The 27,856-nt window shown below is 39.4% G+C and overlaps 1 protein-coding gene across 1 annotated transcript; it reads right to left on the bottom strand.

Annotated features, from left to right (window-relative positions):
- Nucleotides 1-413: 413 nt before the first annotated feature.
- Nucleotides 414-27,856, bottom strand: EXOG (exo/endonuclease G). The gene is made up of 6 exons (XM_081970178.1): nt 27,595-27,856; nt 23,761-23,910; nt 20,831-20,970; nt 19,806-19,882; nt 16,779-16,893; nt 414-1,853 (listed from the first exon to the last, which is right to left on the bottom strand). The coding sequence occupies exons 1-6, from the start codon at nt 27,782-27,784 to the stop codon at nt 1,392-1,394; spliced, it is 1,134 nt and encodes a 377-aa protein (XP_081826304.1). The 5' UTR covers nt 27,785-27,856; the 3' UTR covers nt 414-1,391.

Below are 27,856 nucleotides of genomic sequence, written 5' to 3'. Positions count from 1 at the left end.
ATCAAATGCCCAATCCTGCTGCCAAATCATTAACATTGGTTTACAACTCTTTCTGTGGCCATGAATAGTCAAAACCCCATTACAATCTAGACACGTTTCCTTTAGAATATTATTTGCATCTCTAACCCAAACATTATACATTAAAATTGAGGCTCTGGCTGTGATGCAGAGTCACTGAAACAGATGTAAACCTTTGCTTTCCCCTAAAAAAAAAGTGGCCTTTCCTTCTTATTTTGCAGCTTAAAAAGCAATTGGTGATGGAAACTGTGGGGTAAAGATGGAAGAATAAAAGGAAAACAGCAAAACATACCTTTGTGTGGATGTACACTTGCATCGAAAAAAGCTAAAGCAGGGTCTCATACCTGATCCTACAATTTTGATAAAAAAACAGAAAACAGAATAGAAATCTCGAGAAAATCTTTATTTCAAAACACTTTACTCAAAATCACAAAGTATCACTCTCAGGGCATCAGCTATCTGTCAAATAAACAAGCTGCATATGAGGGGGGGGGGCGCGCGGGGAAAATAAAAGCAGTGTTAAAATTGGATGTTAATTGACCAATCTAGAGATGAGGTCGCTGTGATGGTAGTAAGAATGCTTAGTCTGAAGAATCAAGAGAGATTTAAATTCAGGACAGTAATACCATTAATACATTATAATAATGTATCAGTTTTCTTTTAAAAAAATAATAGCTGGCCATTATTTTAAAAAAATGAACTGGCCTACTAGAGCAGTAAAGATACTCAAATGACTGGATTCACACACGAAGATATATGGTTTGTTTGGTTTTACTTTAATAAGTTGCCTGACCTAGCCATTGTAAATCCAGTCACTGATGTTTTTGTAATTACATCACAGTTTAACAAACCATGGCAGTATATATGAGCTCAATGCGAGATATTATTGTAAGAGTGTGTGTGTTTTATGCTGTATACCCGGATTTTAAATTAGAAATGTGGATTTTGTTAAATTCCCATGAAGAAAGCAGCTGAATGGGGAACTGGGGGTGGGGGGAGGGAGGAGGAAGGAAGAAAATAATAGATATTATTCTAAAAACATCAAATTAATATCAGTGGTATAATCTTAACAGGAAAGAATAAAAAAACCTCTAAAGCAAATATATTAGAAAAGCATTGAATAGATAGCAATGAAAAAATCTTGCTTATATTCCCAGTAGTTTTTTTCTAGTGTTTCATGAAAGAATCCCATAAATTTGAATATTTGATGGCTAACTTAGAAAAGCACCCCTATCAACCTCCAGCACAGAGAATGTCTCAATTTCATATGGCAAATTTTATATTTTTATCATAGGAGAAGAACCAAAGAGAATGGTTATGAAAGCTTTTTTAACAGCTGCATCTCTGAAAATACAACACCAAAATTTTTAAGTTCAACCAACTTTTCTTTCTCTAACTTCTGCTGTGGTTTGTTCAGCTAATTCTTCTTTCTTCTTGTTATAAACCTTTAAGAGATACTCGTCCGGTTCAATTCCTTTTTCACGTAATTCAGACATGATTTTCCCTAGCCTTTCTGGTGTCCTTGCATTCTGTAGTTTCCGAGTTGTGATATACAAAGTAAATTCTTCCAGAGTCATTAGCTTACAAGTATCAACCTCACAGATATTTCTAACATCTTCAGATTTATTCACTTCTGGGAAGAAAACAAGGCCGGACATTTTCTCCAGATCTTCAATGCCAACTTGGAATTCTTGGAGCTGATGGTCAAATCCAATAGGACGGTTTGGTACCACAAAGGCTCCAAGTAGCAAAGGATCTTGAAGCATTTCACTTCGCCTGGCGAGAATGACTTTGTAGAGATGAGAAGGCACAGCCACCTCGTCTTTCCCAATTACCTATCAGTAGAAGGGAGAGATGACCGTATATCATTCAAATCCATCTACCTGTACAGATTCTCAATCATCCAGGTCACGGTTGTCCCAAAGTTGCTTTTCCAAAAGACAAACTGGACTTTCTTGTTCTTTTTCCTTTGAAAACATTTTGCTTCTCACTTAAGGAACTTCTTTGGTTCTAACTTCCTGGTGGAGAATGGAAGGACCTATATTCTTTGTAGTCATCTGGTCATTAGCACTTTCTCTGAGAGTCCTTAAGGCAACTTGAAAATTTACCTGCATCCTCAGGATCACCTGAGTCAGAGTGAAAATGTGTGTGGATCTTTCTTGGGACTGCTGAAAGGACTGAGTTGTAAACAGGGGACCAAGCGGTTTTTGGACTTTGCTGCCTTCAAAAAAAAAACGCCCCTTGTCTTGCAGATTCAGCAGTCCATCTGCATCCCCACCATCAATTAGAATTGAAGAAGCTTCTTGGATGAGAAGTGAAACATTTTTCAAAGACAAAAACCAAGGAAGTCCAGTTGCCTTTTGGAAAAACATCTTAAGGATTCAAATTCATCTTAAATTAGGGCACAATCCAGATCTCATTGGGATGAACATGGAACTGCCAACCCAACAATAAGAAGAGTTATTGAATGAACACAAGCCAATGGTTGACAATGTTTCTACCCATTTAAAAAAAGCAGTTAAAAGGGAAACCAGTTAAGTATCCCCCTAGCTTAATATATTACAAAAAGATTGGAAAAGAGTTAATTCCTGGAAAGGTAGGGGTAGTCCTCAATGACCACAACTGATGCTAATTGAGTCATGGCCTATTTTACAACCTTCATTGCCATTGCTGTTAAGCAAAACACTGCAGTGTAATTTAATTAATTCATTAATGAGAGCCAACTTGGTTATGACAGGAGGCTAGAAATCAGGAAATTGTGAGTTTTAATCCTGCCTTAGCCATGAAATCTGTCTGGATGAATTTGGACCAGTCACTTTCTCTCAGCCAAATCCACTGTTGGGGGAGAGGAGGAATGGGAGGACTAAAGAGCATTAACCATGATCGCGTCTTTGAGTTACTTATATGGTAATAAAAGTGGGATTAAAAACAGCTAATAAATAAACAAATAAACATCCCTACATGCGGTGGGACATGGTGGCTCAGTGGCTAAGACGCTGAGCTTGTCAATCAGAAAGGTTAGCAGTTAGGCGGTTCAAATCCCTAGCACCACGTAACAGAGTGAGCTCCCGTTATTTGTCCCAGCTTCTGTCAACCTAGCAGTTCAAAAGCATGTTAAAATGCAACTAGAAAAATAGGGACCACTTTGGTGAGAAGGTAACAGTGTTCCGTGTATTTTTGGTGTTGAGTCATGCTGGCCACATGACCACGGAGACGTCTTTGGACAGTGCTGGCTCTTCGGCTTTGAAATGGAGATGAGCACTGCCCCCTAGAGTCGGGAACGACTAGCACACATGTGCGAGCGGAACCTTAACCTTTTTTCACCCCTACACATTAACACATATGTAACAAATATAGCAAATATATGTAACAGATAGTTGCCCCAAATATGTTATCAAAAGCCACACAAAAGGGAGAGACAGAACATTCAGTATGTTTGACAATTAATTCAAACTTCATTAAATAATACCAAGTTTTAAAAGTGTGGTTCCACGTTGCCGGGACTCTTAGTCACAAGAACAAAGCGACACACTAGTGCATACTGACAGGTATGTGGAAAATTATTAAATTCTTTAGCTTTTTTCCTTTGAGAGTGTACTGGAGAACATTAGTAAAGAAAGCTTGGTGGTCCCACTGAAATCCTCAAAGTAACATCTGTGTATTTTATCTTTTTAAAGGCTAAATCCACTGAGCACTGTAGATATATAAGCTTTTCTCGCTTTGTTCTTTATTACAAGAGAGTTTGAAAAAATGTGACATTCAGAACATAGATCTGAAGTGAAAAGTAGATAGTTTCTGCATATTCAAAGCTTCAGCATCCCCGGGGAGGCTAGGAAGAATATGTTAGAGAGAGCAGGCCCATTGGCAAACTGTGTGAGACTTAACAATCCACAATCCCCTAAAACAGGGGTGTCCAAACTTGTGAACTTTAAGACTTGTGGACTTCAACTCCCAGAATTTCCCAGCCAGCCATGCTGGCTGGGGAATTCTGGGAGTTGAAGTCCACAAGTCTTAAAGTTCACAAGTTTGGACACCCCTGCCCTAAAACAAAGGTTGGTGAACTGTGGCCCTTTTATAAGACTTGTGGACTTCAACTCCCAGAATTCTGAGCCAGTTATGGTGGCTGAGGAATTCTGGGACTTGAAGTTCACAAGTCTTATACAAGGATCGTGGTTGACCACCTCTGCCTTAGAACATCTGGACTGAAGGAATGGTGCCTATGGAATCGTTGCTTTTCAATTCTGAGCTCTAATATTCCTTTGTGATTTAGAATGGGTGGTAGCAGCATCTTGCCTAGAAGTAGAATCTAACTATTAACCTCCTGACAAACATAGCAACTAAAATCTTATTTTCACCATGCGAACTAAACTCTAACAGACCTTTCATGATTATAGGGCGTTCTTCAGAGAAGTAATGCGCATTGTTCCACATGATTGCTCAGCTCAAAGAAACCGGGGAAAAAATCAGCATGTTAATTAGCTATGTCTGTATAGATTTAAAAGGATTAGCCTCATCCTGAAATATACCATGAGGAAATCCTGATGCTTGGTATGTGTGATGCTTTAGCGCCACCCAGTGGATGTTTTAACCAATCTTCATAACTGTAGCATTCTATTTCCTTTATTTAAGGCCAATAGTTGTCTTTAAGCCAGACAGCTGTACCCTTCTATGGAAAGACCAGAAAATATAATAAGGTAAAGCCAACACAGTCCTAGGCTGCATTAACAAAGGGATAAAATCAAGATAAGATCAAGATTGGATAGCCGTTTGTCTGAAACGGTATAAGGTTTCCTGCCTAGGCAGGGGGTTGGACTAGAAGACCCCCAAGGTCCCTTCCAACTCTGCTATTGTATTTAAGATCATGTGAAGTGTTAATACCGCTTTATAATGCCTTCGTAAGGCCACACTTGGAATATTGCATCCAGTTTTGGTCACCACAATTAAAAAAAAAATGTTAAGACTCTAGAAAGAGTGCAGAGAAGAGTAAGAGTGATGATTAGGTAACTGGAGCCTAAAATATATGAAGAACGGTTGCAGGAACTCGGGATGTCTAGTTTGATGAAAAGAAGGACTAAGGGAGACATGATAGCAGTGTTCCAATATCTCAGGGGTTGCCACAAAGAAGAGGGAGTCAAGCTATTCTCCAAGGCACCTGAGGGCAGAACAAGAAGTAATGGGTGGAAACTAATGAAGGAGAGAAGCAACTTAGAACTAAGGAGAAATTTCCTGACAGTTAGAACAATTTATCAGTGGAATGAGCTGCATCCAGAAGTTCTGGGTACTCCATCACTGGAGGTTTGTAAAATATTGGACAACCATTTGTCTGAAACGGTACATGGTCTCCTTCTTGAACAGGGGTTGGATTAGAAGATCTCCAAAACCCCTTTCGATTCTGTTATTCTGTTTTTCTTTGTGAACGTATTGTATCACACATAGGAAATTATAAAAGAATCATTATTTATGGCAGCAGCAGTGAAACATATTAGCTATAGAAGCTTCATTTCCTTCCCAGCTTAATAACGACTGGCTATGGTTAAAAGCCAGCACATATTAAACAAAATATAGAATTTTAGAGTGCAATTGCTTGACATCTTATGCTTCAGTACACTTATATATTCATGTTTCTCCTCTGAATGTCATTCCTGTAGTCAAGGCTCAATCTCCCTATTTAACTGAAATTAATATGTATCACCCTAGATTTATGTTGTGTGGGTGTGTTATTATTTTGGAATTCTAACTCATCTGTTGCTTGTGCTCACTTCCCCCATATTTGGCATATCTGAACTTCACATTTGAACCTTATTCAAATATTTTTTTTTTACTGTTACTGTTGCCTATTGGGAGACACAAGTCTGTTTTTATTCCTATCTTCTAAACAGAGATAACCAGGAATATTAGGTTATAATAAGCCCCTACAGGGCTCGCACCAGAATTATAAAATGCATAATAACAGAAGAAAGGATATTGGTTGGGGGCAGATAAGGGGAGGGAAATGGAGTTTAGGGCTGTGATATGTAGAAAAACCTGCAGTGAAACAATCACATTCTCTCTTTAATATCACCTGGTGTGGCTCAGCTCCCCTTGATATTTCTTTTGTGTATGATGTGTTAAAAGGAAGGCTGCGTGAACTGTTCTGTTTAACCAGAAGTCAGTGATGCCTTTAATGTTCCCATAGAAAGCAAAACTGCATGAATCCAGCCGTCTCTGCTGAAAGCCTGGGAAAATGCCAAGATATGGAAGCCTTAGGAAATAGTCCAGTGCTGAAACAGGAAGACAAGAAGGACGTGCGGGTAGTCCTCAACTTATGGCCACGATTGAGCCCAAAATCTATGCTGCTAAGCGAGATGGCTGTTAAGTGTGTTTTGCCCCATTTTATCATCTTTCTTGCTACGATTATTAAGTGAATCACTGCAGTTTTTAAGTGAATTGGCTTCCCCATTGACTGCCCTTGTCAGAAAGTCACAAAACGGAAACACATGATCTGTGACACTGCAACCGTCATAACTACGAGTCAGTTGCCAAGCAGCTGAATTTTGATCACACGATCATGGGGATGCTGTAAATGTGAGAACTGGTCATAGGTCACTTTTTTCCCAGTGCTGTTGTAACTCTAAATGCTACCTACACTCTGTGCAGTAGATCTCTCCTTAATGAACGAAATAAATGGTTGTAAGTCAAAGAGTATCTGTGTGGTAGAGCTAGGCAGGTGTGCATCAGGAAAACTGATAAGTCACATCCAGAGTTCTTGCAATGAAAAGTATTTTCTGCAGCTGAAAAGACTAAAAATGTGGACCTGCTCAGCCAGCATGGGTGATTTCCAAAGGGAAGTGGACAGCTCCATGAAGCTATACATAGCTATTGATGGCTACTCACTGACCTAGAATGCTGGACTAAACAGGAATTATTCTTTCAACACAAGCAACATAGGAATGTATGGTCCCACAATTAGTACAGATCACAGAGATTCTGAAAACACAAAGTATACAACTCTTGCAGCTATTGTATACAGGTAACCCTCAACTTACGATCACAACTGAGCCCCAAATTTATGCTGTTGAGAAATCTGTTAAGTGAGTTTTGTCCCATTTTATGACTTTTCTTGCCACATTTGTTCGGTGAATCACTGAAGTTGTTAAATTAATAATGCGGTTATTAAGTGAATCCTGCTTCCCCATTGACTTTGCTTGTCAGAAGGGCGCAAAAGGCAATCACGTGACCCTGGGACACTGCCACCGTCATAAATATGAGTCAGTTGTCCGAATGTAAATCATGTAACCATGGAGATGCTGGCAGTGTCGTGTCAAAAATAGTCAAGTCACTTTTTTCAGTGCCTTTTGAACGGTCACTAAATAAGCTGTTCTAACTCAAAGATTACCAGTTATAAGGTAGTTCTCGAAACCACAAGTGGGATCAGAATTTCCATTGCTGAGCAAGGTGGTAGTGAAATGATTTGTGCATGACTTTACAACCTTTTTTGGGCATAGTTGTTAAGTAAAATAACTGCAGTTTAAGTGAATCATGCGGTCATTGTGTGAATCAGGCTTCTCCCATTGACTCTGCTTATTGGAAGCTAGCTGGGAAGGTTTAAAATGGCGGTCACATGACCTTGGGATGATGCAACCATCATATCTACGTGCCAGCTGCCAAGTGTCCAAATTTTGATCATGTGACTCTGATATACTACAATGGTCATTAGTGCAAGGACAGTTGTAACTCACTTAAATTGAGGCAAGAAAAAATAATGTATAGGTACAGACTAGGTGACACAGCTTAAGGCCAGTAATTGTGAGAAAGATCTTGGCATCCTTGTGGACAATCACTTAAATATGAGCCCTCAGTGTGCTGCAGTAGCCAAAAGAGCCAATGAAATACTAGGCTGCATTAATAGAGGGGCAGAATCATGTTCTAGTACCACTTTACAAAGCCTTAGTAAGGCCACACTTGGAATACTTGCATCCTGTTGCGTTCGCCACAATATAAAGATGTTGAGATTCTGGAAAGGGTGTAGAGAAGAGCAACAAAGATGATTAGGGGACAGGAGACTAAAACATATGAAGAACGGTTGCAGGAACTGGGTATGTTTAGCTTAAGAGAAAGAAGGACTAGGGGAGACATGATAGCAGTCTTCCAATATCTCAGGGGTTGCCCCAAAGAAGAGGGAGTTTTTGGGTCTCTGCCATGCATGTGCAGGGGTAGGGTGCACATGCGGGGTCTCACAAGCATGGCACATGTGGGGTGTGTGTCACACACCACTTTTGATATAACTGTGTCCTGGATGGCTGAGGATCTTCATAGACATAGGTGTAATTAAAAGTGTAAACTTCACATGCCAGACAATGTGAAGAAATTCTACAGCTCTGTGAGAGCTTCTTCAATTCTATGATTCTAATCAGTACTGTATTTTGGGATAAGCTGTTAATATATTCCAAATGGAATCAGAAAAAAAAGTTACTTGATTTCAAGCCTGCCCCATTTATTGCAATGGAATTTATATGTCCCAGTTTTCTTTGTACCATCATTACAATTTAGCTTATGGCTGATGACAAATGAAATAATCTCTGGTAGATTAATCATCACCCTTTCAATCTCTCTCTCTCTCTCATTTAACAATTAATGCAAATTTCTTATATAATAACAAACCTTTGCTTTTCCTAAAATGTTAAGGCAATCTTAAGATATAATAAGCAAAACATTATTATTTTTTTATTGTAAGGAAGGGCATTTTAAAAAATGTTTTACATCTCATTTTATTTTAGAACAATGCTGCAAAAGCAAAGGATTCTGACTGAGCTGGCAAGCTAGGAGATTTAGTTTCACCACCTCTTCTATAATTCTAGATAGGCATCTCATTTCTAAACTAAATTATAATGGAAGGAAAGAAATTAAAAGAAACTGACAGTCCCACACACTGTGAAGCCGGGGTCCTCTAATGAATGTCTGCCTTAGGCCGAAAATACGCTGTTAAAAAACTTTGAATGAAGCGGGCCTGAAAATAAATACTCTTTTGACCATTACTGAAAAGTTTTTTTTTCTTTATTTGAAAATAAAAATAGGATTTGTATGAGTGATCAGATACCGGTAGTCCTCGACTTATAATCATTTGTTTAGTGACCGTTCGCAGTTACAGCGGCACTGAAGAAGTGACTTAGGTTCGTTTTTTACACTTATGACCAGTGCAACATTTCCATGGTCAAGGGGTCAAAATCCAGACACTTGGCAACCGGTTCATATTTATGATGGTCGCAATGTTCCCAGGGTCACGAGATCACCTTTTGCAACCTTCCAACAAGTAAAATCAACCAGATTCAACCATGATGCTGACTTAACAACTGCAGTGAATCGCTTATCAATGGGAAATCTGAGGAAGCTTTTTTTTTTTTAGTGTACAAGTAAATGTATATTTATTGCCTTTAGGTTGCATATATTTTTCTATTACCAGGTAGCCCTCGATTAACAGTAATTGGGACCAAAATTTTCATCCCTAAGCAATGCCATCAGAAAGTGTAATAAACACAGAGAGAGAGAGAGAGAGAGAGAGAGAGAGAGAGAGGGAGGGAGGGAGGGAGGGAGGGAGGGAGAAGTACATAATTTGATTTTACCAGTTAAATTAAAATTCCGATTTACCAAATAAATGTTGCAACAATACTTTTTTTTTTTTTTTTAGCATTTTAAAATTGTGTTACTGGCAAGTCTGAAAGTATTTGATCAATAAGAAAAATCCTGAAACAAGTTATATGATTATTATTGTTGTTGTTGTTGTTGTTGTACTGTAAAAATGCAAAGGTGGGTAGGGGGAGGTTAATGGAACAACACTGGCATTTTTTCTAATGTAGAAAATAATATGCGCATTAAAAAATAACCTTTAATTTATTATAAAAAACATAAGATTTGTTTTTGAAACAGAAGGACAGCCAAATGGAAATCTGTTTTCACCTTGTCCCCAATGAGCAACCTGAAATGTGATTGTAGCTCTTTCAGCATTTCAGAGTCCCTGCGTACAATGTCATGGAACTCTTTTTCTATAAAGGGGAACATTTGGTAGCTCAGGGTTGGAATGAAGGGTCCTTGGTGCCCTAGAGGCTTCCTGGTATTCTTTCACTACTCAGAGTAGTAAGAGTGTTAAGAATTTTGAGTACCTGTTTTGCTGCCATCTGGCGGCTGTTTGCAGTTTGCAGGCCAACTAACGCAGCCTTAATGAAATAAGAAATATCCTACTAAGGGTCATGAAACGACTGCAACAAAACAACCAAGCTCAGAGAGTACCAAGGACCCCTCAATACTTTTCCTGTTGCACCAAAGAATGTACCGAAGAAATTAATGGTGGCCGACACCTGAAAACAGAGGTTGCTCGCTGTATTGCAAGGAGAAAACGAATGCGTGAAAAATGAATGTATCAAGATCTTACAGATTCAGTTTTCTCTAGCGGCAAGCCTATGCAATGCGACCAGAGTTAACAAAATTAGTGGTAATCCCTGGGCTTTTATCACCCTGCCTTATATCCTAGGGAATGGCAATTTGCTTAAAACCTTCTGCAGGTCAATGGGCATAAAATTCCATCAAGACCTGACAGAGCTCTGTAATTCTCCCTGTATGAAAGGCAATGTCAACAAAATTCAAAGGGAATTCACAAATATCTTTTTTTGTAACCCAAGCGATCTTTTCCTTTCCAAAACTTGCTCCTTGGTGTGGAGATCAAGAATAAACACACAAACAAACAAACTCTACCTTATTCTTAAAACAGTGTTACTCAACTATAACAGAGGCCTCACTAAATCGTGATACCGGTAAGCCCTCGACTTACAACCATTCGTTTAATGAACATTAGAAGTTATAACGGCACTGGGGAGGAGGGGGGGGGGATCAAATTATGACCATAAACGTACGACCACTGCAACATCCCCATGGTCATGTGATCAAAATTCAGGTGGTCAACAACTGGGATGTATTTAGGATGGCTGCGCTGTCTTTCTCCCGGGATCCTGTGATCCCCACTGGTGATTCTTCCCAGGTGGTGACAAAGTCAATGGGGGAAGCCATTATATTGCTTTATGACAATACAAATCACTTAACAATGGCAGAGATTCGCTTAACAAATGTGGCAAAAAAAAAGGTTGTAAAATAGGGCGTGACTCATTTTGCAATTGCCTTGCTTAGCAACTGAAATGAGCAATTGTAGTCATAAGTTGAGGACAACCTATAATGTCTGTAAAGGTGATAAATCAAGCTAGGGAGAGTCAAAAGTAAGATATGATGGCTATATCGATATCGGCTTACTTACAAATGAACTACTGTAATCCATTTTAAAGGCTGCTGATGCTAGAGGCCATTAAACCATTTAGTTATATCATAATAATAATACTACCAATTAATTATATATGGTGCAGAGATTTATTGATTTTAATTCCAGCCAAAGGCAATGGATTCTACTGTCAAACTGAACTACAAATTTTTCTGATGTATCTTGTTTGAAATTAATTTAGCCACAAATTTAAAACCAGAATTAAGGAAAGATATTAATTCCTGACATCCATTTAGTTGCAATGGTCTTCTGATACAATTTGGAATCACAAGGTCCTTATTTTACATTACGTTTAAGGCTTCAACTCCAAAGTACTACTGTACTTCACCTGAATTGATACTTGAATGATGACACTTACCATGAAATATATTTCTTCAGATAATGTTATTCCAAGTGATCTCACCTTACAGCCCAGCACCAAGAAATTAATAACAGAGCTGCGTAAAATTCTCTCAATCACTTGTTTCCTTTGTGATCAGCTAGAATAAGTTAAGATTAGGATATTTTGTTGATTTTGTTTGGTAGGAGCCCATTCTCTACCTGAAAATCCACTATTACAGCTTTTTTTTACAGTGTTTTGAGTCAATATTAAGTACAATATTCTTCCTTTAATGTGCGTTGGGTCAACAGAAAGTGAAATCTTGATTCCTAGAGGCTTTGAACCCCCTTTCACACATTGTCAGAAATTATGAAAACATGGAAAACATGAAAAACTACTTAAAACACAGTTCTTCAGAAGAGGGTAATCAATATTTTTCACAGCCCTCTATAAAACAGCAACAAATTCTTCATTATTAAAAGGTCATTATTCTTTAAAAAAATATGAGAAAACATTAGCATATGTTTAGAAGGCATTAACTCTTACATTCTGCATTATTGACTTTCTGTGTCCTTTTTCAGACTTCTGTTTCAAAATACTGGTGTAACTCTTTGAAAAGAGGTGCATGATTCTACTTTTTGTCCTAAACTATAGAAGCAGCCCTGATATCCATTTGCTTTCTGGTATCATGTGAAAAGAAATTATAACTGTAAAGTTCATTTTCTCAGTACAATTATATATTTTGATTGCCAGTCAGTTATAAAGTTTTCTTTTAGCTTCACTGTTTCGTTTGTCAGATTTATAACCCAAATTGAAATTTGGGAATCGTAAGGCAGGAATGCATAACGGTGTATGTAGCATTCCTTTCTTCAATTTCTCCACTAATAACTGAGAAACTATTTGGCCCAAAATCCTTCAGCCACCTTTCATGGCCAAGGATGGATTTGAAACTGGATCTTTTTCACAGTGACCCATCATCTTAATCCATACATTGGAGGTGAATCTCTGTGGAGAGTCTCAATCGTAGTATAGTCTTTATTCTTATTGTACAAAATAAATACAACAAAATTGGTCATCCAGGTCTTGTCTCAAAGGTATTTTTTTTCTTCAAAAGGGAACTGGACTGTTATCTTTCTTTGAGGAGAAAGAAAACATTTCGCTTCTCATCCAAGGAGCTTCTTCAGTTCTAATAGTGGGGGAAGTTTTCTTTTCCCACCATCAGAACCAATGAAGCTTCTTGGATGAGAAGTGAAATGTTTTTCTTCTTCCTCCTCAAGGAAAAAAACAACAGTCCAGTTGCCTTTTGAAGGGGGGAAAAAAGCCCTTTTGAGATTGCAGCTGAATCTATCACCGACATTATCCTGACTGACTGAAAAATTCATTGTTTTTGACAAAGCAGCTGAAGAAAGGCTTCAAATATTCAGAGGGTACTGCCAGGAGGACAACAGAAGGGCAGAGCCATACTGATTATGCATTTTGCAGCCGACAAAACTCTAAGGAATTGTAATTTCTGCATTTATTAAATGAAAGGGATGTGCTCCTAAGAGTTCTCCTGCTGTATATAAATAATGAGCCATCCAGCAAATTATAAGTGTATCTCTGTAACAGGCCAATCAGTTCATGGGAACATGCCCAATTCTGAAGCATTTCCAATTCATTTGATCACAATATCATCTGGCCACCTATCATAGAAGCATTGAAGGCCAGAGTTGGGATCACCCACTCCAATTCCCTGCAAAAATTCTACAGAAAATCAGGGATGGAGAGGAAGTGTGGGAAGTGACTGATTAAGTGTGAGTTTGTGAATGTGTATAACAGAGGGAGGTAAAGGGAGGGAGGGAGAGATTCTTCCATGACACTTAAGGCTATATGGCTTACAGTCTAAAATGATATCATTTACTTAAATAGAACTGTATTCAATACACTAAATATATATTTTTTTATCCCTTAATCCGTTTTGAGATTTTTTGACAATTTGTCGCAATTCAATAAAACACATGAAAATCCCTTAAACAAGATGATTTCATTGAAGTGTAAAATAAATATGAAGAAAAGCTCAAATCATAGCAAGTGATGCAATGAAGCTCTAAATTATGCATTTAATCTGGGCTTGATCTGAGTGAAGCAGAGGAAGAAAAAATATTGGGGGAAAATATTTATTTAGAAGCAAAAAGCCGCCAGAGGACAAAACTCACTATACAGGGGATCTCTGGAGAACAGCATCCCCAAGATTAGAAGCTGTCAATTTTATTTACTATCTAAAAAAATGAAACAATATATTTTCCTTGTGGTGACATGAATTTTTCCCATGGGCATTCTTTTACATTTCCACACATATTCTGCAAGTGTATCCTCAAATTCCAAGTGTGGTCATCAGCCTATATTTTCAGCAGACATTTGATTTGGGATATGCCAAATTCAGCTGAAGTGAACATGAGCCAAAAGACAGAGAATTGTTATGGCCGGTGGGCACACTTAGAACTTTGAGAATATTTATGTATTTACTTATATCCCGCTTTTATTATTTTTACAAATAACTCAAGGTGGCAAAGATATATGCATATCTTCCTCCTCTTTTACTCACAACAACCCTGCGAGGTAGGCTTGGATGATAGAGAGAGGGAGAGACGGAGGGAGGAGAGAGAGAAAATGAGTGGCTCAAATTTCACCCAGATGGTGTCCTAATGTAGGACTAGAATTCACTATCTCCTGTTGATTGGCCCAAAGCCGTCCAGCCGGCTTTTATGCTTACAGCAGGACTAGAACTCCCAGTTGCCCTGTTTCTGTGCCTTAAACAATAGACCGAACTGGTTCTCATATACTGTATATATTGGACAGAAACTTAGTAATTATCACATATTGTCACTTACCTTTTCTTCAGTAATTCAAGCCTTATTTCTTGCATTCATTCCAGGGATGGGAATTCAGCTGAAAGCAAACCGGTTCTCTCCGACAATCAGGTGGGCCTGTCCGCCCTCTCTTGCGCTATACTGACCTATATTTCCTTTGTTTGAAGCCCATTATATATATATATATATATATATATATATATATATATATATATATATATATATATATATATATATATATATATATATATATATATATATATATATATATATATATATATATATATATATATATATATATATATATATATATATATATATATATATATATATATATATTTGTTTTCGTAGATTTTCACGGGTGTAGGTATGCTGGTCTTATTGTATTCAGGTCTTTTCCCATGTAAGATTGAGATTGTCTTGGCAACGTTTTGATGATGTCCCACTCACCATCTTCAGGCTGGTGCCTTCGGCTTCATGCTTGTGTGAGCAAAGCATGATCAGAGCTGCTATCTTTCTATAAATATTAGTGTGTGTGTGTGTGTGGAGTGCTGGCTTTGTTGCTGTAAGCTGGTTGGTTGGCTGTGTTGCTACATCTTGATTAGTTGATGGAGTTGATGTATGCAAATTAGTCGGCTGTTTTGTAACATCCTGTGTGGCTCAGGTACTAGCCCATTACCCAGGTTGTTACAACACAAAAGACTAATGGGCACACAGCTATGTATGTATGTATGTATGTATGTATGTATGTATGTATGTATATGTATGTATATATGTATATGTTTTCGTGGATTTTCACAGGTACAGGTATGCAGGTCTTGGCATATTTGGGTCTTTTCCTGTGTAAGATTTAGAGTATCTTGGCGACGTTTTGACGAGGTCCCACTCGTCATCTTTAGGCTAGTGCCTTCGGCTTTGTGTTTGTGTGAGCAAAGCGTGATTGGAGCTGCTGTCTTTCTATAAATATAGGTGGGTGGGTGTGGAATGTTGGCTTTGTTACTTTAAACGGATTGGTTGGCTGTGTTGTCACATCTTGATTGGTTGATGGAACTGATGTTTGGTGATTGTGATAGTGTCCTGTGTTGTTCTGGGTCCTGTGTCGTTTTTTGTGGCTGGGACTCGTTTATTGACTAGGGCTAGTTTCCAGATGTCTGGTAGGTGGGAGGTATCCTCATGTTTATTCATGTTGTGGGGGTGTTTCTCTATTTCGATAGCTTCCATAATTTTCTCTTGTTGAAGTGCTCAGTTTTGGAGAGTAATTTGGTTCCTTCAAAATTAATTTCATGTCCTGTTGCTTTAAGGTGCTGGAAAAGAGAGGAAGTTTTTTCTTCTTTTCTAACTGCATTCTTGTGTTCTGCGATGCGTGCATTTATTCTCCTATTAGTTTGTCCAATGTATGTGGCTGGGCAGATTTTGCATGGTATTTAATAGACTCCTTGGTTTTTTAGCTGGATCTTCTCTGGATCCATTTAAAGCAACAAAGCCAACATTCCACACACACACACACACACACCCCTATATTTATAGAAAAACGGCAGCTCCGATCACGCTTTGCTCACACAAGCACGAAGCCAAAGACACCAGCCTGAAGATGACGAGTGTGACCTCGTCGAAATGTTGCCAAGATATTGTCAATCTTACATGGGAAAAAAACCGATATATATATATATATATATATATATATATAGTAGATACCATGTTTCCCTGAAAATATGACATGTTCTGAGAATAAGGCGATGCCATATTTTTCAGGTAGGCAAAAATATAAGCCCTTCCCCGAAAATGAGCCCCGGGGGCTTGGCACCTTCAGAATACCCCTAAGTCAGTGAGTAGCACTCTGCCAAGCTGGAGAGGTGAGGTTGTTGGGTGGCTGCTGAGTGTGGTCACCTCATGGCTGCTGTGTTGTGCTGATGCGACAGCGCAACACAGCCGTTCGCCCCTAAGGCTGTGCCCGGCTCTTTGGGACCCCGCTCGCAAGAGAGCAGCTACCCAGCAACCCCAAAACAATTAGCCCTCCCCTGATAATAAGGCCTAAGCCATATTTTGGGGGTCAAAAGAAAAAAATACCCTGTCTTATTTTCAGGGAAACACGGTGAATACACACACACACACACACACACACACATGTTATAGTTAACGACAACACAGCAAAGCACTCTTCAACTGTCCAGGCACTTCTATTTCTGAAACATTTTCCTCATGCATGTGAAAACTCAAGACTGCATTCATTACAAGTCCAGGCAGAGAAAGTGCAATAAAATGAAGAGGCAGCCTTCTCAAAATACATCCTAACCTGATAGATAACCTTCTTCTTCCCATCTTCATCTGACTGAGGTAACATCAGGGGTCCTGAAACAATCCAGATGTCTTCAAATCTTTCAGTCAGCTCCCGGCAATACATCTCCACTCTGTAAATATGTCAAACAGGCCAGGTAAACTGATAGGCTGGTTCCTTTGATAAATATTTGCCTAAGGCTTGAGTTGCACTACTAGGTTTTGCTCCACAGAGCAGACAGTGGGCTTCCAAACATAATAACCATATTTACTTCTATTTTTCTACTTTATTTCAAGGTGAATTGTACATTGTGAGAAGCAAATTTTTGACATTTTAAACACTTCTATAAGTGCAACTTTAAAACTACAAGGGTGTGGGTGTGCTTTGGGGTGTGCTTTGCTCTGAAACAAAAACTTCATATTTCTGCTTGATGAAGCAGTTCTGAAGGTTTTTCTTTCCTCAACATCATAATTTTCCAATGCACAAGTATCTTGGGGGGAACGGGGGGGGGGGGGGACACAAGGTAATGTATTCAAACTCGTATCCACTGATTTACATTCATTCCTTTCCTTGGGGAAATTATTAGTGGTGATATTTTAGTGACATTCAACTCTGCCTCTGAAGAAGTCATCACCTTAGTTGCACTGAAGAGCAGTGGTGGCAGAGTGGTTAGAATGCAATATTGTAGGCTGAGTCTGCTGACTGCCAGCAGTTCAAATCTCACCAGGCTCAAGGTTGACTCAGCCTTCCATCCTTCCGAGGTTGGTAAAACAAGGACTCAGATTGTTGGGGGCAATAGGCTGATTCTCTAAACCGCTTAGAGGGGGATTGTAAAGCACCGTGAAGCTAAGGGCTAAGTTATATTGCTATTGGATTTGCATGATAGGGAGGAAACAAGAGAGGGAGGGAGTTGGACAGATAAGAAATACTATGAATGAATGAATGGCTTGCACCTTACTGAGGGAATAGAGGTAAAAGCAGCTCTTTACAGGTGGCAAACAGAGGACTGGCCCTTCATGAACTTCCCTGCATCGCTAGCTACCAAGTTAACAAAAAGAAATATATCAATAAATGAGAATATTTGTAGGTCAGGGTTGAAATGAGGGGTCCTTGGTGCTCTCTCGAGCTTGTTTCCTTGCAGACGTCTCATTTCCCAAACTAGGTAACATCACCAGTGCTAGTGATGGTGATATTACCTAGTTTGGGTAATGAAACATTTGCAAGAAAACAAGCAAGATCAGAGAGCACCAAGGACCCCTCAAAAATTATTATTGTACCGTGTGTCCCAAAGATGCTTTCTTTCAAAAGACAGCTGAACTTACTTGCTTTGCTAGAAGACGTTTCGTTTCTCATCCAAGAAGCTTCTTCAGTTCTGGAAGCTTCTTGGAAGAGAAGTGAAACGTCTTCTAGCAAAACTAGAAAGTTTAGTTGCATTTTGAAAGAAAACACCTTTGACAACCATCACCTGGACGGTTGAGAATCCCCATAGACATTTATCACACTGTTTCCTTTGCTTGAAACAAACTCATTCTGTTTCTCAGCAGTGTGGATCTGACTCCTCAATTTCCATCCCCTTTCATTAGATCTGTGTATCTTTTAAAGCAAGGGTCCCCAACCCCGAGTTCCCAACCCAGTTGGGGACAGGCAACACAAGTGGCGATGAAGCTGCATTTGCATAAGCAGAGCGTGAAAACCATTCCCTCTCCCTCCCCACTGCTGGTTCACAAAGCTGGAAAGGCCAGAGACCACTGCCTTAAAGTGCTTTGCACCATGGATATTCAGGAAGGGAGATATATAGTTTCCACTCACATATACACATAGAGGAACCCTGGACTGATGTTTCTGCCATACATCCTGGGCAAAAATTCTCTCACTGGACAAGGAAGTTGCAGAGGCTTTTGGGGCCAGATCATCCAAATTCAAACAGCATAGATGGTCCTTGACTTACAACTATTCATTTAGCGACCGTTGAATGTTGCAACGGCATTGAAAAACCGGTCCTCATAATTGTTACCTCATCTCCATGGTCAGGGATTAAAACCTGGACCTAGCAAGAATTTACACCAGTGCAGCATTTCTGGGTCAACCTTGAGAAGGTTGCCCTTTTCAACTTTCTGTTGTGGCTTGCAGCCGAGCTGGCAGCAGATTTGGACAGTGAGGAGGTTGGGGAGGAAGATGGGCCAGTCCTGGACATTGGGGAAGGCTCTGATGAGGGCTCTATGTCAGAGGCAGAGAGGGGGCCGAGGCTAGCTGGCAGTTATCAACTGCCTTCAGTCAGACATCAGTGAGGCAGACAAACAACTGGAGCCTGTTCCCAGTCTGCGGATGCGCAGAATTGCCAGATGAAGGGAACAGTTAAAGAACAGGGGTCGACTTGGGAGTAAAGCCACAGGTGGATGATGAATGGCCCCTCCCACAGGAAATAAAAGAGGAGCAAAAGGAGAGGGGAGTTTGCAGGGGACAATTAGTTCGCTTCATTGGCTTGTGACTCTTCAAGACTCCTTGCCAAGTTTTGCAGGTATCGGCCTGGCAGCTCTCCAAGCCAGATAAGGTCTGTGACTATAAATCCTCCCTTGAAAGACTTTGCTGGATGTGGATGAGCAGAATTCACAGTCAGTTAATAAAAGGGGATTTTGTCAGGACAAGGAGTTTGCTTCATACTCTTGGGAACCCTAGGAACAGAACACCTTCCCAGCTACCTTTCAACAAGTCAACAAAAGAAGCCAGATTTGTTTAACGACAAGATTCATTTAACGGTCACAGTGATTTGTTTAACAACTGTGGCAAAATAGTTCATAAAATCAGTTGCTACTCACTTAACAACCGTCTTGCTTAGTTACAGAAATTCTGCTTGCAACTGTGGTCGTAAGTCAAGGACCATGCTGTCTTTCTCTGACAACATTTTTTTGCTCTTAGATCTTTTCCACCCAACTTGAGGTGTTTCACTTATTTTGATTATTCTTCCTTCCAATTCTGGTTGAAGTGTGATGATAACATTTAAACAAAACTCATCCTGTTTTTAGTATACCTGTTATATACACCCACCTATTCCAGAAACCAGCATTATTCTCATAGTTCTGAGGGACAATGTTGGATAGATAAAATGTTTCTGCCATGGCTTCCTATTTTTTAAAAAATAAGAATTAAAATTGAGTTTCTGATGGATGCCTACATTAGTTAAGAATTCAAAATTAAGCATCATATTAGCAGAATTAAGTCAGACATCAAAGCAGAGCTTGTGTTCGGTAGAATATTAATAGACTGATCTATAATTCTTATATCAGTCAGCATTACCGGGCAAGGCTGGGTCCTTTGAACTCAATCTGCTTTTTAATCAACTTGCTTCCCTTCCCTAAAAACCTAGGTACCAAACTGCAGAGATTCCATTAAGATTAACATCGTTGTTTGGCTGTTCTCTAATGGGTTTAGGAATCACAGATTCCAATGTTAAGCATTTTTATTTATTATATCCTGTCTTTATTATTTTTACAAATAACTCAAGGCAGTGAACAATTCCAACACACCTTCCTCTTCCCATTTTTTTTTTTACAACAACCACCCTGTGAGGTGAATTGGGATGAGAGAGAGAGACTGGCCCAAAGTCACCCAGCTGGTTTTCCTGGCTAAGGCAGGACCAGAATTCACGGTCTCCTGGTGCTTGGCACAAAATCACCCAACTGGCTTTTATGCCTAAGGCGGGACTGAATTCGTTTTCTCCTAGTGCCTGGTCCAAACAGGCTTTCAGAGATAAGGTGGGTCTAGAACTCATAATCTCCTAGTAACTGGATCAAAAAGTCACCCAAATAGCTTTCAGGGATAAGGCGGGACTAGAACTCATTGTCTCCTGCTTTCTTGCTTGGTGCCTTAATTATTAGACCAAACTGGGTCTCTTTGCATTCCCTTTTTGCAAAAAGAAAAAAAACACACATCATTTTTGGATTTTCTCATGCAAAAAAAGACTGCATATTTTTATATGCGACCTTGTTTAGTTCAAAATGGCTCAGTGTGAATTGTTTTCAACCTTCCATCCCTTCCCCTTCAAAGAAACAAGGAATCAAACTCAAACCTACTGGTGAATGCTTGTTGTCCCCTGCTGGTGCCATATGACCTCGTGACCAGCCACTGCCGATGTAATCTTCATTCACAGCACTGAACATGGAAGGGATGTTGGGGTCTGCTTTAAATTTACAATGTTTTCTGTCTGCACTGCCTGTGGAACAAGATACCAAACAATTCAATTACATTTCCTTTTCAAAAATCAGTTATGTGCCAAAAGCAACTTGCACAATTGCATTTTTTTAAAAAAAAAGCTATCTAGAGCACACTTTAAATGGTTATAACTACTCCGAGCAGAAAATGTGCCTCCAACATTCCCATACAGGTAGTCTTGAGGTAAACTGAATTGAATTTAAGCCTCTTCAAATGCTGAAAAGATTATTTCCAAAAGTGCATTCGTTAACAATTTAAGCAGATATTCCATGAGACAGATATTTTCTAAGGTTGTGACTTTCTCAAATAATACAAGAATTTATAAGATTCCCTTCATGATTTTTCTTTTCTTTTAAAGATCCTGTAACTCCTTGCATGGGAATAGAGTCAGGGCGACTGAATGGAGCTCAGCCTTTTCTGGCCGGATGCCCTTCCCAACAACTATGCACAGCTCACAGCAGACATTTTCTCTTTGCGCCCAGAGAGAAAAATATCTGCTGCTACTTAGGATTGAACTCACAGCCTCCTGATTGTGAGGCTAGAGCTCCACCTGAAGGCCACCATGCTGCTCAAAAGATTCCCTCCACGAATGTTAGGATAATTCTAATAATAGTAATGAGGAGGAGGAGGAAGAAGAAGAGGAGGTGATGAAAGTGGGTGGGTGGCGTAGGATTCCTGTTTTTTATGGCAATTCAGATAGCTTTCAGTAAGGCTGCAAGAGTTTGGAGGCCTGACCACACAAAGCAGGATAAAGTCAAAAATGCAAGCCGAATCATAAAAGCATAAATATGGCCACTTCCCTGTCCTATTACAGCACATTCCTGATCCAACATTTTGGAGCTGCATTGGAAGCCAGTTCCTATCAGCCACAGCTAACAGGATCACACTGAGAACAATGGGAGTTGTAGTCCAACCTAATTAGAAAGCAGGACACAAGTGTCACTCAAGGGGAAACTGACTTCATCAATCTTGGTGTAAAATGATTGGAATATACAATATAGTCCTCGAATTATAACCATTTGTTTAGCGACTGATCAAAGTTACAACAGCACTCAAAAAAGTGACTTATGACCAGTCCTCACATTTACAACAGTTGCAATGTCCCCATGTTGAAAATTCAGGTTCTGGGCAACCGTATTTACGACAGCTGCATAAATACATGGAATTTGTGGATCACCATCTGCGACTTTCATGGCTTCTGACAACCAAAATCAATGCCAGACTTGCTTAACAACCACGAGAGTCATTTATCTACCAGAATGATTCACTTAATAACTTTTCAAAGTTGCAAAAGTGAGTGCGATTCACTTAACAACCATCTCACCTAGCAAGGAAGCTTCATTCCTCTCCACTCCCAACACACCACTACCACAGTATTCTAGAATGACGCCAGGCCCCTTGATGGGAATCCTGTTCCATCATCCCCAGTGGCCTGGGGATGATGGGACAGGATTCCCTGCACCTGCATGCAAGCTGATTGGCAGGAAAGGAAGCAGCAGCTTGTAGGGCATGGCAATTAGAAGCAAAATTGTGGCGCCACTCTTGCTTGCAAACGTCTCCAAAAAGCAAGCAGGAGGGTGAATGAACTTAAAGAGTTCCAAAGCATGTGTAAGTGGAAACTTCGATTCAGAAAGTTAGAAAATAACCCCATGCATACTTCTGTGAAAGTAACCTTCACTATACTTAACCTTATTTTCAGACGAATTCAGGTAGTCCTCGACTTATATTCATTTTGAAGTTACAGTAGCTCTAAAAAAGGTGACTTATGACTGCTTTTCACACTTATGGATGTTGCACAATCCCCATGATCACATGATGAAAATTCAGACACTTGGCAACTGACTCCTATTTATGACGGCTGCAGTGTCCTGGGGAAGCCATGTGATCCCCTTTTACGACCTTCTGGAAAGCAAAGTCAATAGGGAAGCTAGTTCACTTAAGAACCAGATTACTAACTTAACAAATGCAACGATTCACTTAACAACTGTGGCAAAAAGGTCATAAAATGGGGCAAAACTCACTTAAGTATACATAGGGTTATTTTCTAAGATGAATCGAGGTTTCCACATGCTTTGGATAGGTAGATTCTTAAGTCTCTCTTAGCAACAGAAATTTCAGGCTCAGTTGTGGTCATGTCGAAGACTACTTGTAAAGATAAGATTGCAGCCAGGGGAACAAATTTTCTATTTCAATTCTATGATTCATACATGACTAGTAGTCCCTCTCTTCTTAGAAGAAAATTAATTACCGTATTTTTACAAGTACAAGATGCACCGGAGTATAAGACACAGCAAGGTTTTGAAGAGGCAAATTTAAAAAAGCTTTTGCACTCTGCAAACCTCCCCAAAATGCCCCATTTTTCACGAAAATGGGATCGTTCCCCCACTCCAAAAAGGGTATGGATAGCCCTTAGGAGGCTTGTATAATGCTCCTGGGGGGGACCCCCCCCATGAGCAAAAAACAGGCCCGTTTTTTGTCAAAAAAAGGGCATGGATAGCCTTTAGGAGGCTTATAGAGTGCTCCTGGGGGCTGGGGGAGGGCAAAATTGAGCAAACAACAGCCTTTTTTTCCTCATTTCTGCCCTCCCCGGCCCCCAGGAGCTCTCTGAACGCCTCCTAAAGGCTATGCACAGCCATTTTGGTGAAGGGGGTGGGGCTTCGGGAGGCAAAAAATGCTGTATTCAGTGTATAAGACGCACCCAGATTTTCAGCCTCTTTTTTGAGGGAAAAAGGTGTGTCTTATACTCCGAAAAATACGGTACAATTTCCAGACAGAGGAATTGTTTAAATACCTGAAGTTTTATATTTGGAAATATGTTCTATCACCCATCTAGGTACTCGTTTTGCCTGATCATAAGAGAGAGCATGATTGGTGTAATATCTGATTTGAGTTCCAGCTGCAGGAAATCCATATTTTTCCAATATAGATGTTGGTCCAGGTTCTAAGAGAGAAAGAAAAATAACTTTTTTTTTGAAACAAAGTCATAGAGAAATCACACCATATCTTAAAAATCAGAGGCACCTTTTTACAAATCAGAAAAATAATTATATGTCATAATCTTTCAAAGATCATATGGCACTGTATAACTGGTTTCAACTTCATATTTTTATAGCAACAGTAATACAAATATGTTTAAGTCACCTCAGTGGTCAAAATATGCAATTACCAATAATTGTGCCCTACACTGTAGAAACACAAGACAGAGGAAACTACTTTTCAGTAGCGCTGGGTGATTTTCATTGTATGAAGGGAAAAAAGGAATGTAAGGTGTATTTTTAAAATACATCTGGGTCCTAGGATTTTTTCATTTGCAATTCCTAGGGAGCTTCTGATAAGCAAGGAGACCACGTGATTCACTTAACTGTAATGATTCACTTAAAAACCATGACAGAAAAAGTTATAACATGGGTCATAATTTATTTAACAACTGCCTTGCTTAGCAATGAAAATTTTGGGCTCAATTGATGTTGTAAGTTGAGGGCTATTTGTATGACCTCTTATTCCGCAACTGTTCAAACTTACGATGACGCTGAAAAACAAGATTTAGGACCGACACTCAAAGTTTCACCAAAAGTTGGGAGCCAATGTCGCAACGAGATGACATGCGATCTCAATGCTCTGAGATCGCAGTCAATACTTTTGCCGCTGGGTGGTCCAAACGGACCTAAACTGTCCCACAGAGACGGTGAACAGGAGATATACGTCTTGCTGATCTCAGGGACATCGCAAAGTCCCTGATCGAGCCAAGAGAAGTTCTTCAAGCCGGCGACAAAAAATCCAGCCATTATGCTGATGAAGTCGGGGCGGCTCCAAAACAGAAGGATACAGAAAGAGAAAGTGTTTCCAGCTGGTGAGGAATTTTTACCGTTTTAAGAGACTGCCTATAAAAAATTTAAAACTAATTTAAATTGGAGAACAGAAGAAATAAGCAGCAGAATTAAATTTGGAATGGTTTTGGACAGTGGGTTATCTTACTTTTTAAATGCTATCTTCATGGATGGAATTTATGCAAGCCTTTTAAAACGAATGGATTAAGTTTTCTTCTTCTATTTTTTTTTCTTTTATTATTCTTTGTAACCTATGGACAAAATTCTCCTCTTTCATTACTGTGGGTGTTCTTCTAACTCATTCAAGAATCGGACTTTTTTTTTAACTTGAAGTACAAAAAAGATACAAAAAGTAACAAAGAAGATTGCAACAATAACACTGCTACTAGGAGGCTGGAGGTTTGTGGATTGGAAACGAAACACTCTTACTTTTCTCACTGATTATCCTGGCTTGGCACTCCAAGGTCTCACTGCTTGTTTATAGAGAGTGATAAGAAGAAAAGCATACAGATGTCCCTTTGAAGTATATCTTTAACCAGACAAAGGTGAGAATAAAATGTTATTGTGAAACTATGCTTAATCTTGTTAAAACCTTCCAAGCTAGAGCAGCAGTGTTTGTTAGCTGGAGATAATGGCACAATTTCAACAGCAGAAAGAAAATTTAAGTCTGCAAAAGATATTCTCAGAAATACAGAAATTATCAAACACATATGAGAGGATAGAGAAGAAGTTGGAAGACTTAGAGTATTTAACAGTAAAATATGATGAAGAAGTTGGAGATGTTTATCAAATGGAAAAAGTGGTGATTAAAATCCTAAAAATCGAAGAGGAAAATGAATATAAAGAAATTAAAATTGCTGATATTTATGGTGATTGGTTTGTCTCTGAAAATGGAAAGAGTGGAATACTGAAAGAGGAATTAAATGGAGGGGAAATCTACCCCAGATGGCAAGATACAGAAGAAGAAAAAACAAAAGAATTTATGGATTTAAAGAGATAAATTTTATTAGCAATATCATTGATAACACTACCGACAATCAAAGATAAGCTGATTAAGGAAACAGAAGAAGGGCATCGAAATTACATGAGAGATTTTATAAGCAAGGAGTTGCTAAGAGGAGTCCATACAAAGTTGATTAAGGAGATGATTAGAGGACTGACACCACAAATGGCAGAAGATATGAGACTGTTTTGCTACTGGAAAGATACAGGTTGATAGATGGAAGAGTATAATTTAAAACTAGTTAAACTTAGTGAAATTTAGTGATAATAGATATAGTTAAATAAATAATTGATAATGATAATAATGTATACAATGTGTAGTGTTATAAGTAATAATTGGATGTGAATATTGAATGGTACCCATGAAAGGAAGATTAGAAGTCCTTTTGGATTATATATAAAGGTTAATAAAAAAGAACTAAATTAGATACAGTTAAGTCTTGATTATTATGGGGGAAATGTTATGATACAGGATATAGTTAAATAAAGGAGGGATAATGATAACAACGTATATACAGGTATGGGTACAACATAAGGAAAGGAAACTCGATGTAAATTGTAAACAGTGATTTGGAAAGGAGGATTAGAAAACTTCATTAAATATTATGGATGTTTAGCTAGAATAGGACATAAGGATTCAGTGTTATTGGAGGATTTTAGAAATAGTAAATGAAATGCCAGTATGTGGTTATGTATTAAATCTTGGTATATTTTATGATGAAGGACGTTTAAACAATTATAGTCAAATGAAAATGGAGGTTTGATGATGGCAACATGTATAAATATCTGAATTAAAATACTTGAGTTAATATGAATTATGTTTGTTGACTGTGGAAGAGATGCATGAAAGCCTTTTTGTAACCAACTGATACACTTCCTGCAGTATGTAAAGAAGGATGTGTTGTGTTTGTTTTGAATTTTTTTTAAAAAAATTATTAAAAAAATAAGTTTCACCCAAAGTTGCAGCAGCTCCGTGGTCATATGATCAAAATTCAGAAGCTTGACAACTGACTCATATTTATGACGGTTGCAATACCCTGTGGTCATGTGATCACTTTTTGTGAAGCAAAGTCAATGGGGAAATCAGATCTACTTTACAACTGTGTTAGTGCAGTGATTCACTTAAGAACTGTGGCCAGAAAGGCTGTAAAATGGGGCAAAACTCACTTAACAAGAGTCTCACTTAGCGACAGAAACTTAAGGCTCAATTGCGGCCATAAGCCAAGGACTACCTGTACCCCGTGATAAATTGAAGCTGCTATTCCTTCCCATTTGTAGATAGATCTTTGCAAATAATTCCGGGGAACCAAAAATTAAATTCCGACATGATCCTTGGCAGAGTAGGCTAAAAACAAACTCCAGGGAATCATCTGATTAATATGGATTTATATACTTTGCACTAGATTTGGACACCCACAGATATTGTCAAGAGGCGTGATTGATGGGATGTCACATATTGATGCAAGGACTGTTCTTATACCATCAATTCCAAATCAAATTACTTCATCTCTTTTCCCCCAGCCCAAGTATAACCAGGTCTAACTACCTTCCTTTCTGACTGGGTGTTGCGCCAGAGGTCTTCAAACTTGGCAACTGTAAGACTTGTGGACTCCGAAGTCCACAAGTCTTAAAGTTGCCAAGGCCTGCAAACACGCCTTTGTTCCTTCCGCACGGAACAGCTGCCGCACCTGCGCACTCGCCCTCTAGCCCCCGCTCAGCCACGCCCACTTCTCCGCCTCATTTCGCCTTCCCCCTGGCGGAGCGATCGCTATGCGCTTGCGCAGTCGCCTTCTTACCTCTCAACGGCGGCGGCGGCGATGGCCACGGTTCCTCCGGTTGGGGCGCGGCGGCGCTCGGTGGCCTGTCGGGATTTCTGAGGAGTTTTTTGGCGAGCAGCCCCGAAACTGTGGCACCCAGGGCCGCTCCGCACACGAAACCGCCCAAGAAGCGGTTCCGAATCAGGCGGGCGCCTATCGCCTCTGCCATCGAGTCCGCCCCGTCGGGAAGGCCGCCAAGAGGGGAGCGAGGCTTTCCTCCGCCCCCTGCTCGGACTGCGCA

This window comes from Natrix helvetica (assembly GCF_964273705.1).
Source record: "Natrix helvetica genome assembly, chromosome: Z".
Classification (NCBI taxonomy): Eukaryota; Metazoa; Chordata; class Lepidosauria; order Squamata; family Natricidae; genus Natrix; species Natrix helvetica.
Note: the sequence above shows the minus strand (reverse complement) of the source record. Positions and strands in the feature narration are given on the sequence as shown.

Coding starts and splice junctions, on each gene's coding strand:
- EXOG (XM_081970178.1), bottom strand. CDS start 27,784: ATGGCAGAGGCGATAGGCGCCCGCCTGATTCGGAACCGCTTCTTGGGC. Junction 23,911..27,594: donor GCCGCCGCCGCCGTTGAGAG/GTAAGAAGGCGA, acceptor TTTCTCTCTTAG/AACCTGGACCAACATCTATA. Junction 19,883..20,830: donor GGGACAACAAGCATTCACCA/GTAGGTTTGAGT, acceptor TTTAAAAAATAG/GAAGCCATGGCAGAAACATT.